Source organism: Convolutriloba macropyga, chromosome 5, assembly GCF_964194025.1.
Source record: "Convolutriloba macropyga chromosome 5, txConMacr16.3, whole genome shotgun sequence".
NCBI classification, from domain to species: domain Eukaryota; kingdom Metazoa; phylum Xenacoelomorpha; order Acoela; family Convolutidae; genus Convolutriloba; species Convolutriloba macropyga.
The window spans coordinates 37,901,900-37,917,668 of record NC_134472.1 but is presented as its reverse complement, the minus strand read 5'-3'; the positions used below and the strand labels follow the sequence as shown (position 1 = coordinate 37,917,668).

Genomic DNA, 15,769 nt, shown 5'->3' with positions numbered 1-15,769 from the left:
ATGTCCTATACTGGCTACAAACGTTTAATTTGTTCCTTAATAAAAATATTTTAAACTTCATTTCGGTGTTGTTTATTAATTTATTAGATTTTTATTTATTTATTAGATTTAGATTTTTTGATTATCGATGTTGATTAATTTATTATTTTTTCCTTTCTTTGAGAACATAGAGGGGGGGGGGGGATCCCAGTGGCGGTCCTCTAAGGTGCGTACTATATACATAACGAAATTGCATCCAATTTCATTAAACTGGACATACTAGGCTCAGTTGTTGATTAATGAATTAAATGAATTTTCCAACATATCTTGATACATCTTAATATATTGGTGCTTAATCCTATGATTTCGTGCTAAATCTCTTTTAAAGGTGCTTCATAAATTTTACGCATTTTTTCTGTTTGTGCCCAGTACGTTATGCGCCCCCTTACAGAGCACGTGCTATTACATAGCAAAGCATTATGTAAAAATATTGCACGTGAGTCTGGGGGTGCAAATAAAATGCACCCACTAAGCTGGGGGCACAAACGGAGAAGATCCAATTTTACAATTTAGTATGTCCTGCAAGTCATGGATAACGTCTCTTGGTTATCTTGCCATTATCTTGTTTCCTGATACCCATGCAAGGATGCAAGTTTGTACAAATTTTGATCGTTTTCATAGCAAGTACTATTTCAAGATCGCGGCAAAATTTAGCATCCTTTAGTATGTTTGTTATCAGTGTGTATCCAACTTCGGTTCACTGGGCCCATTAAAATGTCCACTTTGCCCAAAAAAACAAACAAAAGTTAACAAAAAAGACTAGATTTTCTTGCCCAAGACAATAGTCAGGTTTGAACGTCAACAACTAACTGTAATCATATTTTCAGATTTTCAGGTAATCAACATATCAAATACGTAACTTGTAAAGTAAATTGGTTATAACTCCATATACTGATAAGCATAAACTAAGGAAAAATAAAACTTGAAATTCCGACAGGAAAAAAACAATGAATTCATTTTTGGAAAATTTACCCACCTTCCAGATCTGAATAAAACCTATGCCTTTTTTTTCAAACCAAGGGGAATTAATTATGAATGACAGAGATTAAATCACAAAATTAAAATCATACAAACCCAATTTCGAAAAACCAAGAAAGTTAGGGCGTTTCTACATAATTTTTCTACAGAATGTTTGTATAAAATTCCAAACAAAAAGTTTATACCATTTTTGTTCAAATTCAAATGCGTCAAAGGCACAAAATGACAAAAACTGACACATAACTACAAAATTTTTGCATTTTTCCGATGCAGTTGTATTAGTGAATTATGTTTTGAGCCAAAAGTTTAGTCAACAGTATGTGAGTAGTCAAGTATTAAGTAGCCAAGTAACCCTATATTGTCTTCACAATAAATGAGCATTAAAGATACAATCAGAAAACGTTTTCAACTTTTGAACTCTTGTCTCTCCAGTTTGAATCAGTACAACTTTTTTGACATTTTCGCCTAAATGGAGTAAACAATAGTTCCTTTTGTAATTTTTACACTAGCTTGTTTGTGAAACCAAATATTGAGGACACTTGACCACTTTGTATTGTCACGAGCTACTTTTAAAGTTGTTTTGTTTAAAATGAATTATGAAGTTTTTGTCTAAAGTCCACACCTGGTGACGAATGAGTGTTGATATTGTAGTTGACGCCAGATGTCGGGTAGCTCATCACTTGGCTGGGAGTGGGCCTCTGACTGGCCAGTACATCTGTTGAGAACCCCCCGGGAGACGATGAAACACCCGATCCCGACGGACTCGATCCGACTTGAATATTTTCTCGAGCTTTCAGGTCCTCTTTCTGCAACAGTTCCGCGTAGTGCACTTGCAGATCAAGCAAATGCTGCCGTTGCTAAAAGTTAAAGGTGGAGCAAAATTAACAAACACTGTAAACAAAGTAAATAATAACATCAAAGTAGATAATCCTGTAAGAGTTTATATATGCAAGTCGATTTCCTTAACGTTTAATGGAGAGAATACGGCATTCCTATTTGAGCTGGAAAAATGTTGCCAGCTAATCCGTTCGAAAGGTAGCCTTCAGCTAAAACACATTTGTAAATAAACAAATCCTACTTCAATCTTATAACTCTTCAAGGCTTGTTCCAAGCAAAAGAATGCGGCCACGGAATGCAAAAATGCAAGAGACGATACAATCATAAAAGCAGTATGCGCCGAATGGTTGAGAATGGACACTTTTGTCTAGAGGTTTGAACACCTGTGCTTTAACTTTATTTGAACTGCTGACGTAAAATCGAAAGTCGATCTTGTGCTGGATTCATACGAATGGACATACGTATTTTGAACAAAATCAGGAAAACATACTTTGAATGACAACTTTTATAACTATTACTCGATAAATTGATAGCCAAGTAAAGCCTTGTGACCAGCGTTGGACAGGTAAATTTCAGCTGTCTGGTCTGAAAAATGCTTGTTTGAAAAAAAATAAAACAAACCACAGTTTAGGTCAATGTATAAAAACAGAAGATATTACAGATTCTCAATGACTACCGTTGAACGCGACAAGAAGTTAGATAAAGAGTCGAAATTTCACTTTCTGCATCACTGGTTTAAGACAGCAATTATTTATACCAATTTTAAGAAACCTGAAACTTTACAAAATTCGAGAAAATCAAAATTTTAAAATATCAGTTTTTTACGTGATAATCGATTTCACAAAACCGATCTAATAATGCTAATCTTACTTGCACAAAATGAGAAACAAAATATTTCAGATTTTTGTTCAGGAAAAAGTACTAAAAAAGGAAAACTATAAGGACTTTTGAGCTGCTGAAATTTTTACAATTTTTGAACAATTTTCTCAACAAATTCCATACCTTTGAAGCGCTGATCAGAAGACAAAAGGTTCATGTCAAATAGTAGCGAACTGCTGTTAAATAGAAAACCGTGTATAAAATATATTTGAAGGCAGAAATCACTACAAAGAAACATGATTGTGTTTCATTAAATATCAATTTATCTCACCAGGTGAAGTTGATTTGCAAAATCGTCGCTCTGTTTTACGAACTTGTTCTTCATCTCACTCAACTCCGTGTCCTTCCTCTGCACATCTTGCTGAAGAATCTCCTGCGAAACCTGTGAACGAATTGAACATGCTTGCTTCTTTCTACTGAGAAAATACGTAACACTTCTGATTATTTACAACGCCAAGTCAATATCAGCACTACTGGGTAAGTATGAAGATAAGTCTTACAAGTATAACACCCCTAGACGAACTGGGACGGTTATCTGCTAAGATCTTGCAAGATTCTTGCGAAAAACGGTTATCAGCTAAGACGCAAGATTGCGACGGTTATCTGGTAAGACACTTACAAGATCCTTACCAGATAGGCGTTTCATCATTTTTGGTTAAAGCACCCAAAAAAAGCCTGTGTTTTCCACCCTATAGGAAAACACAACAGAAAGAAACGTTTCACCGCGAAAAACTTTGAAACACAAAATGAGCTACATAAAAAGTATTGCTGTTTGTCATCAAGGCCAACATTCAAAAATTTTCTGCCGCTCAGTTTAAAAAATCAGCGGCCACATTTTTTTTCATTAAATAGGCAGCGCCTGGCTTCTTATCATTTGTACCAGTTGTCACATTAAAAAAACACAAAAACAGCAAATTTGCACGAAAAAGTCTATTGAAAGCAAAATACATCAGAAATGCGTTTACAATCCAAAAAAAACGGATTTATTTATGGTTTAAAATAGAAAACATTATTAACCAATGTTTGCCGTGCACCAGAGACCCAAATGGGTGACTTCAAAATAAAAGATATAGACTGATTTTTTGTTGTGGTAATACAAATAGGATTTCCAGTTGTATTTCAACCAAACAAACAAAAAATTTTGTTTTGCTACCTATACAGCCTATGATCACATCAAACAACATTTGTCGCCACCTTAAAGGGACCTGGGTTTTAATTACAAGTCTAAAAAAACAAATTTTTTAAAAAAATTCAAACAATTTCAAGCAAAAATTTCGAATTTGAACAATTACTCAACAAGTCCTCTTTTTAACTTAATTTCAATGCCAAGTTTGTTGTCAAAAGGTTTCTCGCCTCAACAATTTGAGCTTCCTTTTGTTCTTAGCTTCCTCAAGAACAATTTTCTAAGAAAAAAACGCCGTCAGAAAATTCTTCTGTTCTGTCAATCCCTACTGCTCAAAGAATTCAAAATCTCTCAGGCCAACTTGCAAACTTCTCACAAGACTCTTAATCATTTTCTAAGATTCTCGCATCACTTAGGAGTTTTCTCACAACACTTTCCAAGATTCTACCCAATCACTAAGTATAGTAACTAAACACGGAACAAGAACCATACTCAGCATGTGTTGATAATCTCAAAAATTTAGACACAATTTTTTCAGACAGATGCAATCTGCTGTTAAGTAGCCAGGGGTATTTAATAATAAAAAGATCCCCAATTCATTGAATCTTTATCTAAAGAAAGCAACTAAGGCGAAAAAATGAAAAATTCTTTTAAAACAGAACACGTAATTAAACAATAAAGTGATATTTAAGCGAAACTCGAACGTAGATTTATAATTCATTAAAGAAGACTTATAGCCAAAGATAGTAGATGTCGATATTGAGTCTATAAGAAGCAACATTTCTCGTTGCTAAAAAAAGAAACATAACAAATCGTTTCATCTAAGAAAATAAAACTAAGGTCAATGATAACTTTCCTCGCCGTTGAAAGAACTTAATAAAGACGTCATTGCAGCGGCATTTTCTGAAAAATGGCAATCAAACGATTAGAAAGTTTTTGAAAGAATACAATTTCAATAAATTAGGCCAAAAGTAGCTTGTTATGTTTTTTTTATTTAAATCATCAAATTGTTTGCCTGCTTCAAAGTTGAATCCAGCAAAAATCAAGAGCAAAGAAGTTTTTTTATTTTTTATCTTATTCACGCAGACAAAACAAACTATATAGTAAAAAAAGCCAAAACAAATAAAAAACTGCGATTACCCAATTGTTCAACTTCCAGAAGGGCAATATAGGAGCTGGGTAATGAAAAACTACGGAATATTTTGAGCTGAAAAGTAATAGGCTGCCAGAGGACAATTCGATATTGACACAGACCATCCCCTTTCATAGTCATTTTATGATCAGGAGGTGAAAAATAGGCATTTCAAAAAATTACACTTTCAATTTCCGAAGGCAGATTTATAATCCATTAAAAAAACTAATAGCCAAAGATCGTAGATGTCGATATTGGGTCTACAGGAAGCAAAATTCCACGTTGCTAGAAAAGGGAGCCTAAAAAATCGTTTAATCTAAAAAATTAAAACTAAGTCAATGAAAACTTTCCTCGCTATTAAAAAAAATAAATAAAGCCAGGATTTTCGAAGGATTCGAAAATCAATTTCAAATTATTTTCAGCTTTAAAAATGTTCCAGCAGGTAATTTTCAATTTGTCTTCTTTTCTGAATTTGTAATTAGTAGTCTGCGATCCATTGTTTTTGCCTGACCAAAATTCGAACGAATAAACGTGATAAAAAAGCCCCTGGCAAACATTCTTCCAAAAATCGTTACCTTCAAGATATTGCAAAATGAATGCCTAACTTGCCAAGCGATCAATATTTTTCACGATCCTGAAAGACGACTGGTTAAGTTTTAGCACCCTTGCAATTTCGTTCCGATCGAGCACTGTCTCAATGGTTGCTATTGACGCGTCATCCATCAATATAAGCAGAAATTTTCGAGATGAAGTTGCAGGCGCTTTAAGAAATAAACTGAAAAAATCACTGCACCTCAAAACTTTAGAAACAGAGCAACTTTTGTTAAGTCTGCCATACAACGAGATTTCACGAATCTTCAATTTCTTCATTTAATTTTTGCAATTTACACGATTAGGCCTTCTGATTATATGTCACCTGAAAAAAGTCTATTTGAATTATTACTTGTTTTTACATTTCTTTTCATTTCGCCATTACATTTTAAATCATGCTCTTATTTTTTTAAAAACAGTATTTCATACTTCAATTTGCACAGAAAGTTTAATTTTGCAAAATTACTGGTCATAAAGGCGAAAAAATTGTGATCGAAATCACGCTTTATGTAAAAGGTTGATCAAGCTGGAACATCAGATTATCCGGCATAATTTTGGAAGAGCATCGTTATATGATCAGGAAGTGAAAAATAGGCGTTTCCAAAAGTCACACCTAAATTTTTCTCCACTTTATCCTAATCTTAACCTTATTCAATGTCTTACTCAATTTCCTAAGGCAGATTTTTAATCCATTAAAAAAACTAATAGCCAAAGATCGCAGAGGTCGATATTGGGTCTACAGGAAGCAAAATTCCACGTTGCTAGAAGAAAAAACATAGAAAAATCGCTTAATCTAAGGAATTAAAACTAAGTCAATGAAAAATTTTCTCGGTATTGAAAAAAATTAATAATGACACGATTGCATTGTCATATTTCAAGAAAGATATTCAAAAGATTAGTTAAAATAATAAATACAAAATATATCAAAAAATTTTAATCTAATTGAAAGCATACGAATCAAAAATAAGGCCCAAAGAAACTTGTATTGTTTTTTATTATAATCCTCATGTGGTCGCCTGCTTCAAGGTTGAATCCAACAAAAGAATCAAGAGGAAAATTTTTATTTTTTTTAAATTATTCGCGCTGACAAGACACAATATATAGTAGCAAAATAGCCAAACAAAGCATATAACAAATAAAATGTAAGCGTTTGTCCCATAGTTCGGAAGATTTCGAGCCCAAAAGTAATAGGCTGCCAAAGGACAATTCGTTATTGATAAACTATCCCCTTTCATAGAAGGTCATTATATGATCAGGAGGTGAAAAATAGATATTTCAAATAACTATACTTAATTTTTTATCCACCTTATCCCAATTTTAATCTTGTTCAACGCCTTTCTCAATTTCCTAAGGCAGACTTAAAATCCATTAATAAAAACAAATAGCCAAAGATCGTAGATGTTGATATTGAGTCTATAGGAAGCAATGTTCCACGTTACTAGAAAAGGAAACATAAAAAAAACGTCTAATCTAAGAAATTAAAACTAAGGCAATGAAAACTTTCCTCGCTATTGAAAAAAATTAATAAAGACAGGATTTTCGAAGGACTCGAAAACCAATTTCAAAAAATTTTTAGCTTTTAAAATGTTTCAGCAGGTGCTTTTTGTCTTCTTTTTTGAATTTGTAATTAGTAGTCTGCAATCCATTGTTTTTGCCTGGCCAAAATTCAAACGAATGAACTTGAAAAAAGAGCCCCTGCAAACATTTTTCCAAGAAATCATTACCTTCAAGATATTGCAAAATGAATGCCTAATTTGCCAAGCTATTTTACACAACCCTGAAAGACACCTGGTTACTTTTTAGGACCATTGCAAGTTCATTCCGATCGAGCACTGTCTCAATGGTTGCTATTGACGCGTCGTGCATCAATATGAGCAGAAATTTTCGAGATAAAGTTGCAGGTGCTTTAAGAAATAAACTGAAAAAATCACTGCACCTCAAAACTTTAGAAACAGAGCAACTTTTGTTAAGTCTGCCATACAACGAGATTTCACGAGTCTTCAAACTCTTCATTTAATTTTTGCTATTTATATGATTAGGCGTTCTGATTATATGTCACCTAAAAAAAGTCTATATGAATTATTACTTGTTTTTACATTTCTTTTCATTTCGCCATTACATTTTAAATAATCATGCTCTCATTTTTTAAAAACAGTACTTGATACTTCAATTTTCACAGAAAGTTTGATTTTGCAACTTTATTGGTCATAAAAGTGAAAAAATTGTGATCGAAATCACGCTTTATGTAAAATGTTGATCAAGCTGGAACATCAGATTATCCTGCATAATTTTGGACGATTATCTTGCATGAGAATGTATAGTCTCGCAAGATTCTGCCAGACACTCGCAAGATTCTGCAAGTTATTCATTTAAAAACTAGCATCAGCACCGATTTTCAACAATATAACTAATTCGAAGTTGATAAGAGCCTCGGCAATAAAGTCAGCAGACTCAAACAAATGCTACAAACTGTTTGATAGCAATAATGAACATTTTAAGGAACATAACTGACTAACAACGGCTAAATGCTATCAAACCACTGGTGAGCGAATGGTAGATAGCAAAGATTTAGGGAGGATAGTCTAAAGGCTAGTGGCAGGGGTGAAGTGTAGGGGGGGGGGGGGGTTGGGCGCGCTGTAATACGGGTGACACGATGTGCAGGGGTGGCTGAAAGGGTGGGGGGAGGTGAGGTGGGAGGGGCTGATGGGCGAGGGGTTGAAATGGGGGGTGGGGGGTGGTGAAGTGGGTTGTGGGTCAAACTCAAAGAGTCGCCCTTCACGCATTAAATTTATGTCTCCGAAACAGTTTTGGTGAATCGCATACGATTATGGTAAGGCGAAAGGTTCCAAGATATCTTTATGCCCTCTGGGCGATAACTGTTTATCCGTTTTTGAGGACGAAAAGTAAGAGAAGTCAGAAAGAAATTGATCGCATCTATTCTGTCTCGGACCTCTAGCTTCGTGGACATATAACTTTTACACGTTTTTTTACATAGTAAAGGACTGTATAACAACACAAAAAGTTATTGTGTGCATTAAAATTCCGGGGGACACAGAAAAGATCCAATTGATCAAGCAAAAATTACATTAAAAAAGACCACAGGACTAATATAACTGCTACAAACTTTATTTGAGAGTCAATTAAAATAGTTCGAAAATAATGTGTTCGACTGATCGCAATGTGGACAAAAAATTGACCACGTTCAACCTTTTGGATCTATTATGTTTTGCCCCTCCCCCGTGTTTTTATGCCCCCAATTAAAATTTATGTGTAGTTATAGAGCACGTTACTTTTTAACAATAGTGCCTGGGGCGAAAAGGTTAAATGCACACTCAGCTGTTGGGCCGAAACAGAATACATAGGCGTGATAGCCGATGGGTAAGGTATGTGGTTCACACACCAATAATTGAGAGTTCAATCCCCTGCCTCCGTTACGTTATCTGTGCAAGGATGAGCTCTTACTTAACCATAGCTTCAGGTTGACCATAGCCTGACCAATGTTGGCTGCAATAGTGGTACCATTTGAAAGTTTCAGACGTAAAAAAAAGTGGCTATAATCGCCAAATAGGAGCAATGCTGCTTATAAAAAGACCAGTCGGAAATGTGGGGAATAATAAGAAAAAGGGCAGCTGAGAACAGGCTACCGTAGACCTAATGCTGTTCCGCTGCGATTACGCAGGAGCCACAATTGTTATTATCACTATTATTGATAGATCAAATGTACTGGGGGGAGCACAAATGGAAAAAGTCCCAAAATTGTTTCGGGTGACTAAAAGACGAATTCTTTAGTGTATTATATCAATAAACTAAGTATATCAAATGCATTTTTTTAGGAACAGCAAGCTTATAATGACTCTAAGCTAATTGTGAACATAGGACGTGACTTAAAAATTTTAAAAACAGTTTCAAAGTTAGAAAGGTAACGAGATTTAATTCTTGAGAGATCTTTCGCAGCTTTAAAACTCGTAAATAAGAGCTATTAGTTAACTAGCGTAGATTGAACAGTTACAGTCTATTATCAATACTAATTCGGATGTTAAATGAGCACAAACTAACTGCCTTTGTTTTTTCAGCCTTTAAGCAAGAACAGATTAGGAAATGTCTTTTTCAACACACATAAGCCACCAAAAGTCAAAAAACATGAAAGAGATTATCGATTTTGTTTTGACCTATAAGCTAATGGAAGATATCTCAGACTGTTTTCACTTCAGAATGCGTAGCCATTTCAAAAGTAAGCCAATTTTCTGGGGCCTAGTGATTGATGTTCAGGGTTTCAATTAAAGCTAGGGGTGTTCAAAGCAATTCTGATATGTTTCTGTGGGATTGCTATTCGACGAAAAATTCAGCTTGAAAAATTACGATCAATTGTTGGAGCCAAAAGACTTCATGGAAGTAATAAAAATCGATAAAATTCAACTTTCTAATTAAATAGGGGCTTGCATGTTATTAAAACTTGACCCTTTTAATCGTACCAAGTTAAATAAAATTGTGGAATCTGTTCTTTCTATAAATTATTACTGTAAAATCTGAGGTGTATGATTGCCAAAAACGAATCTAACTCAATAAAATCCAAAACTGAGCGTTATTGCCTGCAACCTATGTTTAACGACACTCAGCAATGTCTAATTAATTTAGTAATTTCCTGTAACCATTAAGCCAGCGGTCCATAATCTAACTATATGTTTGCTTTCTTTAACGTCTTTACATGATTTTTGCTTATGGGCTATGAAAAGATGAGTGAAAAAGATAAAGATGCATGGGGCACATTAAAACAAAGAAAACCAGTTTTCCAGAAAATTCGAAATTGTCGGAAACATGTAATTTGAACAAATTTTCTCATTAAATCGCAAAACATGAGATAACGAGCAATGACTTTTACAATACCAGAATTTCGACCAAAAAGTCAACTTATTTGAGATTCGTTTAAGTAAGACGGATTTCATATATCATATGTTTTCTGTTTTTTTTTTAAAAACGAAAGGCTAATGTTGAACTCCTCAAAACTCTTTTGAAATGAAATCTACAAATTTTAGGCAAGGAGGCTCGGTAATGTCCGTTCGCACATATGTTCCGACCCTTATCAACCACAAAAGTCAAAAAAATTTATTGAAAGTTTGACTATCAAAATTGACACAGTTTTCAAACTAACATAAGTTTTCAATTTCGCGCCATTGACCTAAAAATTGTCTCAATATAAATTTCAGAGAATTTTCATTAACTTTCTTGAAATTGGATTTTTATTTTCATAAAAATAAGGTTTTTGTACAGGTTTTTTCAAGAATTTTTCAAGAATATAGAGTTTTCATTTTCCTAAACCAAAAAAACAGCTGAACTCAAAAAATGTCGGTCTCTTGTAAAAATACAAGGCCAATCACTGTTTGTTATGCGAAAAACAGCAACTGTTCTCACCCAAAAATTTGTTTCGGTACAAATCGACCACCATTACGATGCAGAGGAATACCCCAAAATTTCCGCTTTAGTAAAATTGGCTCGGAAATGAGTTACATAAAATGAAAGAAATTAGATGACATCCTTTGTATCTTACTTTTCGCAAAAGGGGTTCCGCCAATTTTGCGAAATAAAAGAACATTTGGTGCAAAAAGTAGGTAACAAATCTTGTAGCACGTTTCCGCTCAATTTAGGTATCTATTATTCGCGAGCATTTTGAGCATGCAATAAGCACTTTAATAAAGATTTAATTGAAGTTTTCAAAGCTTTAAAGTGCTTTAAATACATGCAACCACAAAACCTGATTCTTTTCCGAAAAATCCCTTGCACATCAAAGACTTTGTCTATCAATGTGGGACTGGCCAATTTTCATAAGTAGTAATAAATAGTACTAATAAGTAGTAATAAGTAGTAATAAAGTACTATAAGTAGTAATAAAGTAGTAATAAAGTACTACTAGTAGTAATAAGTTAGGCCTAATTAAATAAATAGTAATTAAGTTAGGCTTAATTGCGGATTATATGCAAAACCGAGCTACATTGCGTGCGAAAAATTGATACGTAAATTGCGCGGATGCGTGATACAACTCGCGCGAAAAATAGGTTATTGAGTTTGTACTTGTATTTCGCGGCTGAAATTAGGACACTTTTGCGAACACGGGATACGATATTCCCTTCCATTTTGCCGGTTTCTGCTTAAGTAGCTATTTTCCGCAATATTGTACCACTTTTAATGTATTAACATAGTGAAAACGAACACGAGAGACACACATCGGGCAGATCTGCCCGTGACGATTTGGGTATACCTCTGCACTGTAATGACGTGTCAAAAGCGGCAACATTTACGACCACCACTAATAGATTGCCAGAGCAAATTTCAGTTGCTTTGTAGAAATTTATCCTTAAAACAAGGAAAAACAATACCTATCGATACTAGAAAAGTAAGTCTTTGAAAAAAATAATTTACCTAAATTGTAAAGATTCAATTAAATCTAAAAACTTTTAAATCTAAAAAGCTTTCCCATTAAAGGATTTATCCACAATAGACAAAACATGCCTATAAAATCGGTGACAGTCACTCAGAAACTGAAAATCAGACGTGACCAAAAACGTATTCACGCAAAAGAAAAAATTCATAAAAATGATATGTGTGTTCTAGGTCAACAGACAGCATAAGTTACAAGACAAAATAATGTGAAAATCAGTTTTTCTAACAATAATGTAACAGGCGTAATCTTTTGAGTCAATGAATAAAGAAAACTTTTCGTTTTCGCATTTCTGCTTCAATTCCTTTGACTACGACTGCCTTCAGTAAATTGCGTAACATTCTTGAAATAAATAATGAGTGAATCTGTTTAATACAACGACGGCTAGTAATAAAGATTTAGACTAACTAAGGCAAACATTGCAGAACAGCTCCTTATATCAAGTCTGAAGAACTATTAAAAAGAAAATCTGAAAACGAGAACAAAATCGCTTTTCATAACATCAGATATTAATATCAAAATATTTCATATCCAATTTAGTTTTATTAAGCAGTTTGTTCTTGGCCATTAAGACTTTATCAATAAAAAATTATCTATTTTATCAGAATTTTTATAGACAAAGCGCTTGAATTAGAATTAGGAAGTAGTAGAGAGATAGATTTTTCTATTAAGGGACACCTAAAAGCCGATCGCACTAGCAACAACAACCCTGAAAAACGCATTTTTAGGCAGCATTTTCTTTGCTTTATTTTGTTCTGCTTAACCGTAGCAGTTAAGAGAAAAGTCACACCTCAAAAGGACATACTTTCTCTCTCTCGCTCTCTCTGTCTCTCACTCGCAGATTCGGCGTTAGAAAATTCACCGTCTATATTCGAATTTCCAACAGCAATGAAAACTGAAGAATGTGCAAATATATCTTAAGAAATAACACCTCGAGAAAAGAAATTTTAATTTCTTTGAATTATTGTAAAGCAAGAGCCAACTATTAAAAAAAATATTTGGCGACAGTATCTCTTTCTTTCTTTCTTTCGTTCTTTCTTTCTTTCTTTCTCTCTCTCTCTCTCTCTCTCTCTCTCTCTCTCGCTCTCTCTCTCTCTCTCTCTCTCTCTCTCTCTCTCTCTCTCTCTCTCTCTCTTTCACACCCACGCACGCGCTCGCGCAAACATACAACAACAGATATGTCCACGAACACAAAACATACCCGGCAGATTGCCGGAAAATATCCGCCGTTGATTCCCATTACCAAGACTGGGATTGAAAGAGAAAAAAAACTAAAGAAAAAAATTATTTTTGTACACAAATATTTTAAAAGTGCGAACTATTTTGATGTCATTTTCGAGCAAAACAAACTCCTGTTTAGTATTGAGACAACACAAGGTCTTGTATCAATGCCAATAAGCATTAGAGATGGTAACTAAGAACAAACTTTGAGTAACAGGCATTTAAAATTGGGCTTTATGGGTTTATCCCGTTTCTATTTTTGATTTCGTTTTTTTGTTACTGACTCTGTTCATTTTGAATTGCTTTGCTGAGCAACTTCTGTCTAAAAACACTTTTAGCAGAGTGAAAGAATGTTGAAACTAGAGAAGTCAAAAAGATTTAACGCAAAATGTTGAAAAAGCTGTCACCTAAGGTAAAGCAAAAAAAATTTTATTCGACGAAGTAAAAAACAATAGGAGCGCTAAAATAGCCGGCTGAGCTGTAGAATCTATTAATAACAAAAAATCAAACAGACACAAACTTGCAACATTCCTATAATTTTACACACACACAGATTCAGTGCAACACAATCATACTCTCATTTGCAAGCACACACACATGTATAAATAAGTATATACAAGTCGCACTTTTAGGCATATATCTCAAATTTGTGCGCGTACAATCAGGAAGACATACACAGAGACGAGCGCACAAAAACGTTTACACATACATACACGCGCGTAAAAAATAACAGCTCTCTCAGTCAAACAGACGGACAGACGGACAGACAGACAGACAGACAGACACACACATGCCCAAACACACATACACACACACACACACAAACCTCTGTCACACACACGCACACAAACACACACATACATACATACATACATAAAAACATAACCAATTAACGTCGCTAAAATTGCTCTCGAACGGCTAGTGGGAGCTCTAATCAAAGCCTGCTTCAGTAGGGGGAGGATATAGCCTAATTGGGACTGCGAAGTTCACAAGGGGCTTCAGGTAACCTCATTTAAGGTTATTTACAGCACTATTAAGAATTAAAGCAAAAAAGGCACCAATTTCGATGCACTTATTTATTGACTTTTAGTTTTAAATTTCCGCCAATTATATTTAGCTGCTGGAAATTGTCAATGAGAGAGAATCTTAGATCACACAAAATTCAGAAAGTAAATGGCGTAAAAGTCAACCGAGAAGTCAAACAACGGTCAAGCAACAATTCTACAATAAAAGACACACACGTGTACAGTAACGGCTTCTTTTCGCGAGCAATTAGATAAACATAAAACGACAAGTTTCAGGAGAATTGCTCTCGAACGACAGGCGAGGCAGTTTAATTCAGGGACTGTTGCCTAGATAAATTTTTCTTTATGGGTGCAAAAATAGTTTACCACGCCGGGATTCGAACCACGGACCTCCCGCTAACTCGCCAAAAGCACCGCCAACTCAGCTGTCAGGCCCTTCTTGTTGCTATGCTGCAATCGATTTTAATTTAGCGACATCTTTACTTTGGAGTGAGAACAATAGAAATCACTGAAAAAGGTAGAGTGAAAGCGTGAAAAAGTCATTTGAGAATTCAGAGAACGTTTTGAAGTAAAGCGCAAAAAGGGTCAAGCAAAAAAAAAATGTAAAAAAGACCAATACGTTTACAATAACTGCTACAAATTTCGTTCGGGGGAAATTAACAATTTAATGCACACCCCAACGCTCACAACTCGTAAACTATTGATTTGTTACGAAAAGAAATTTATTTTAGGTAAAAACCTAAGGAAAAACCAAACCTTGCTTTTTCTAACGTAAACCTATTTTTCAAAAGTTTACTTTGCAGGATCAATTTAGTTTTGAGAGATCTTGAACTATACTACTTCAAACCTTAGCTAAAAAGATAAAAATTGGCCAAACTCGTCTTAAGAAAGAAGTTCGCCCGAGAAAAAGTACCAAAAAATAGGGTTCGAAAAATAAATTAATTATGTACTGCTAAAAAAACTCCATCTCTTGATGGCGTTGAGATAGATAGGTTGTTCTTGTACCACGCTAGGATTCGAACCATAGTGGATATCCCGATCCCTCATCAGAAGCACTGTCCTCTCGGCTATCAGGCCCTTCCTGTTGCTATGCTTCAATCAATTTTATTTTAGCAACAAGCTTTACTTCGCATTGAGAGCAATAGAGATGAAGAATGAAAAAGAACTCGAAAATGAAGAATGAAAGTGTGAAAAATTCACTTGAGAAGTCAAAGAATGTTCTAGAAGAAAAGCGCAAAATGGTCAAGCAAAACGTTTGCATAAAAAAGATCAACACGTTTACAATAATTGCTACGAGCTTCGTTCGAGAGCTATTAATAAAAATGTTTGGAGCACTAGTAATATCACTTGCAAATAAATCAAATCGTTATCATTTTGTAGACAATTTAGGGACCCTGGCAAAAAAATCAATATGTTTGCATTCTCTAGTGGCCAAAGATCAATTTTTTCAGAAAAACAGTTGAATTTATGAAAAACGAGTTTTTTAGATCCAAACCATAAATCATTTAACT

At 34.5% G+C, this 15,769-nt stretch overlaps 1 protein-coding gene across 1 annotated transcript in view; it reads right to left on the bottom strand.

The window, feature by feature from the left end:
• Nucleotides 1-1,601: 1,601 nt before the first annotated feature.
• The window catches only part of LOC142340361 (uncharacterized), a 72,098-nt gene continuing 57,930 nt past the window's right edge, over nt 1,602-15,769 (bottom strand). Inside the window, exons 8-9 of the mRNA XM_075390935.1 lie at nt 3,005-3,115; nt 1,602-1,874 (exon numbers count right to left, since the gene is read on the bottom strand). Of these exons, the coding sequence (XP_075247050.1) occupies nt 1,602-1,874; nt 3,005-3,115 (384 nt within the window). The remainder of the gene's footprint in view (nt 1,875-3,004; nt 3,116-15,769) is intronic.